This window comes from Phalaenopsis equestris, unplaced genomic scaffold (assembly GCF_001263595.1).
Source record: "Phalaenopsis equestris unplaced genomic scaffold, ASM126359v1 Scaffold000049, whole genome shotgun sequence".
Lineage (NCBI taxonomy): Eukaryota > Viridiplantae > Streptophyta > Magnoliopsida > Asparagales > Orchidaceae > Phalaenopsis > Phalaenopsis equestris.
The window spans coordinates 589,954-594,172 of NW_018164491.1; the positions used below are offsets into that span (position 1 = coordinate 589,954).

General features: G+C 32.2%; 1 protein-coding gene across 2 annotated transcripts; it reads left to right on the forward strand.

Moving 5' to 3' along the window:
* The first annotated feature begins 1,651 nt into the window (after positions 1 to 1,651).
* Positions 1,652 to 3,232, forward strand: LOC110019115 (heavy metal-associated isoprenylated plant protein 39-like). 2 transcript variants are annotated; one of them, XM_020716688.1, is made up of 3 exons: positions 1,652 to 1,863; positions 1,934 to 2,033; positions 2,793 to 3,232. In XM_020716688.1, exons 2-3 carry the CDS (start codon positions 1,979 to 1,981, stop codon positions 3,008 to 3,010), a joined length of 273 nt encoding a protein of 90 aa, XP_020572347.1. In that variant the 5' UTR covers positions 1,652 to 1,863; positions 1,934 to 1,978; the 3' UTR covers positions 3,011 to 3,232. The 2 variants fall into 2 exon arrangements, with proteins under 2 accessions (XP_020572347.1, XP_020572346.1); XM_020716687.1 differs by having other exon boundaries at positions 1,657 to 1,863; positions 1,952 to 2,033.
* The last annotated feature ends 987 nt before the right edge of the window (positions 3,233 to 4,219 follow it).

Consider the following 4,219-nt stretch of genomic DNA (forward strand, 5'->3'; position numbering starts at 1 on the left):
AAAAAATTCTTCAATTGTGCAAGGGATAGTAAAACTCCCGAGACCCTTAAGCTTCAGAGGAAGTTTCTTCTGTATAATAACATTGTATTCCTCACTAAGAGCTAAAATTTCATAATCCTCAAAATTTCTCTTTTTGTTAAGAATATCCTTCATAAACTTTGCATAATTGGGCATTTTCTCTATTACCTTGACAAAAGGAATGTTTATTTCTTAAATAATTCTATAAATCTTGAGAATTGTTGGTCTAACTTTTGTCTTTGGATTCTCTGAGTTAGGAAGAATCCCGAAAATTCTCAATTTTATTGTATTATTAGATTGAATCGAGGCTTGCATCTATCTAAATTATTAGATTCTATATAAAATGGACCCAATATTTGGTAGATCATTTTCTTTGTCTGTCTGAATTTGCTGAAAACTAGGGCAGTTAACTCCTAAGTTCCTTCATGCAAAACCCTTAAATTGAAGGCTTTAATGAACCTAAAGCTACACAGAGATGACTTAACTCAATTAATAGTAACTTAATCATTCTATAGACCAAAGTATACATTATTTTGCAATGATTTAGAGGATTCAGTTGCATGAGTTATCAAGCTCAAAGTAAAGTATCTTCACACCCTTCGTAAGGTAAGATATAACTAATCTTCTATTAGATAATCATCTTGACCAAAATTCAAGCTTTATTCAGTCATTATTTCCATTCCAGCTAGTCTAAGTAAGAGGAAACAATCTTCAGGTGTTCGATGGATTCATCTAAGCTCAAGTAAGCTCAACGGCTCTCCTCTTATATAAGTTTTAAAAAGTTCTTTTATAGATATGAATTGATCTTATCCACGGTTCTATCATCATAAAGTTATGTGATTTATTGTCATCAATTAGCATTAAACCCCCTAGATGGCTAGGAAGTGCCATGGGTCACTAGATAGGTACTTTACCCAATTATTGTTATGAAATTCACATTAGATGTATGTATTAATAATAAAACATTTAGACATGGTATTAACACATGATTAATGACCATACCATGAGCCAATCTTGTCGTGGGAGTTGGCACAGAGTCTTAATTAATTGCCACAATTAATTTCATTAGGCAATAATTCCAATTCTTTTACCTTTTAAATTAGTCTAACTGAGACATGTTTCCCCATTTAACCAAATTTACCTATAGGCTATAAAGCATGGTCAAATGAACTAGTCTATTCAGTACCAACATTCTAACATCCTATGCCCAATTCACACCAAATGTATTATTTTAACTTTGACCATTTCAATTTGTTCAACAAAATTGCAATATCCGTTTGAATTTGAAACTCTTCATAGTGGAATCACCGAAAGCTCCAGTGATTAAAAAACTATATATTAGAAACAAAAATTTTATAAAAAAAAAGGCAACTTTTTATAAAAATGTTCATAATACTGAAATCTCCGAAAGCTCCAGTTTTTAAAAAAACTATATATTAGAAATAAAAATTAAAAAAAAAACGCAACTTTTTATAAAGTATTCATAATACTGAAATCTCCGAAAGCTCCAGTTTTTAAAAATAAATCAGATTAAATGCTGTCCTTTTCCATCTTGCAGGAGGCGTCTTTTGCTGCACTAAGAAAGATGTGTCCTCACATTCATTGCCTACTTTTAACACGCTTATCCCCCACTTATACTGTTTCCCGGGGATAACTATGCAAAGTTTAATCATCAAATCTTCTTCTAGCTGGTACTAAACTTGTTCCGCAGGAACAAATGAGCATAAGCACTATATATGGCCGAGGAAAAAGAAAGAAGTTCATGTCAAACCTTCCATTCAACTATTGCACTTCACATCTGCAAAGTGAGATCAGCATCCCTTTACAATTTGTGAGATGGTACAGGTAAGCAAATCACTCTGTAGCTGAATTATTCTGTTTTAAAACTTATGTTATGTTCATGGATTCTTACTAGCTTTGGTTTGAGAAATAGCAAAAGGTTGTTGTAAAGGTTCTTGCCATGAATGATGAGAAGACGAAGCAGAAAGCCATAGAAGCTGTGGCTGATATCTATGGTATTTTCCCTATACATGGCTTTGAATCTGATTAAGCTTTCCTTTGGTAGAAAATTATGTGGTTATACTTTCTAAAATCCTACCAGCCTAATTTCTGTCATGAAATTCTCATAAATAGAAATTCTTAATCTAGTAGATGGAGATCTGGTGGATATCAGTCAGAAATCCAGATTTTAAGAGAAAAAGTGTTCTTTCAGATTTTAAATAGAGATACTATTCCAAAAGCAACAACTGAGTCCTGATAAGTCTGGTAGCAGAGTCAAATAAGCAAAAGCTGGCAACAAAAAAGAAGCCCCAAATTTCTCCAAAATGAGAAAATAAGAAATTTAGATCATCAACCAGATTTAGAATTCATTTTTCCATGATATTTCAACTGTGAAGCATTCCTGTTTTTTTTTTCTTTTTTGTCATGAGATGATGAATAATGCTTAGATGAGAGATATCCAAATGACTTGATCCAGTGAAAAACTAATGCGAGGTAGGCTATTTTATATAATTTTTTGTATTTCAAAATTAAAACTATGGTTTTTTGTACTGTAAGAGTTTTACTAGTTTTCCCAATTATTTCCCTTAAACTTCTTTTTCAATAATAGCTCCAAGTACTGTAATGAGATTAGCATCATATAATGGAGATGAATCATGGAAAATAACAATTTATCATAAGTCATGCTTGGAACAAGAAAATTTGCATGATTAAACCATTAAACTTATTCTTAATTTGTGCTTTACTTCATTCTATCAACTACTTTTATTAATCAGGGATTGACTCCATAGCTGCTGATCTCAAGGAGCAGAAACTGACTGTCATTGGTGAGATGGACTCAGTAGCAATCGCGAAGAAGCTGAGGAAAATAGGGAAGGTTGACATCATATCCGTTGGACCGGCTAAAGAGGAAAAGAAAGAAGAGAAGAAGGAGGAGAAGAAGGAGGAGAAGAAGGAAGAGAAGAAGGAGGAGAAAAAGGAAGAGAAGAAATAATTTTGGTCTGCTTATAGAAGCCATGTAGTAAATGTCCCCTATGAGTGGCAAGAAATATCTTATAAAACTACATGACTTCATGTAGGTATTCAAAATTATAATGGAATTTGGTCAGATTTCTTGTAGGAAATCTTATGTCCTTATTATCTTTGCCTGATTATAGAACAATTGTAGGCAGAGACAATTTTGTTATGAGTCAAAAGAAACAAAGTAATAAATTGTTATGTTGCTTAATTGGTTTAAGAAAAAAAAGAAGAGTGTCTCTCAGCACTGACTTTCTCCAATAACTCATAATTTGTCTCAATGTTTAAAATATCATCTAACAGGTCAGAAAAAATTTATGCAGAAATTAGATGGTGAACTGCTTTATGCTTGACATCAATATTCTTCACATGGAAGAAATCAAAAGTTCAAAAAAGTGGGGAGAAATGAGATTTGATACAAACCTGTTCCATAGTAATTGTAAGAGCTTTACAATAATAAAGAGGATTTGAGATTAGAAAAGAGAAGTATGATAACGTTGAAGTATTAGCAATGACATCGCTTCGTAATTACATTTAAACTACCTCAAGCCTACTCAAGTTTCTCCTCTCTTAGTTCCAATATCCCACATCCTATCTACCATTTCTTTTATATTTGCTTTTTATTTGGCCTTGAGTTGCTTGCCTATTCTTGATCTTGATATGATTTTGTAAATTGTCATAGTTTTGGGATTGTTTAAAGTGTTCGTTTTCGATAATTAATTACGTGCACGGGCTTGTGATTGAAAAAGAAAATTTTTTATTCAAAGTCACAAATTTGTTTCACTTGTTTAATCTGTTATCGCTCATCATTAAAAAAGTATCTTATTATTTTATGTTGGGTTAAGGCAAGGGTATTTAATTTCTCATGCTTGGTCTTTTATTGCTCATCATTAAAAAATAGCTGATTATTATAAATTTAGGTTAAACACGTGTGCTTAATTTAATTTTATTTTTTCATAGTTAGATCACTTAAATTTTTAAGTGTTTAATTACTGGTTAGCAATAGCACATCATGCTATTATATACACCCCTAATGTTGGCTTGATTGAAAGAGCGGCAAGAGGACAAGCTTGTTAAGATGAGCTTAGGAAAAATTCATTAGGATAGGTTCAAGATATTTGCTTGCCATGTCTATAGATGTGCTCACTAGCATAAGACTAGAACGGACTTGTTGGCTAGGTTCAGT

Coding starts and splice junctions, on each gene's coding strand:
- LOC110019115 (XM_020716687.1), top strand. Junction 2,034..2,792: donor AGCTGTGGCTGATATCTATG/GTATTTTCCCTA, acceptor TTTATTAATCAG/GGATTGACTCCATAGCTGCT.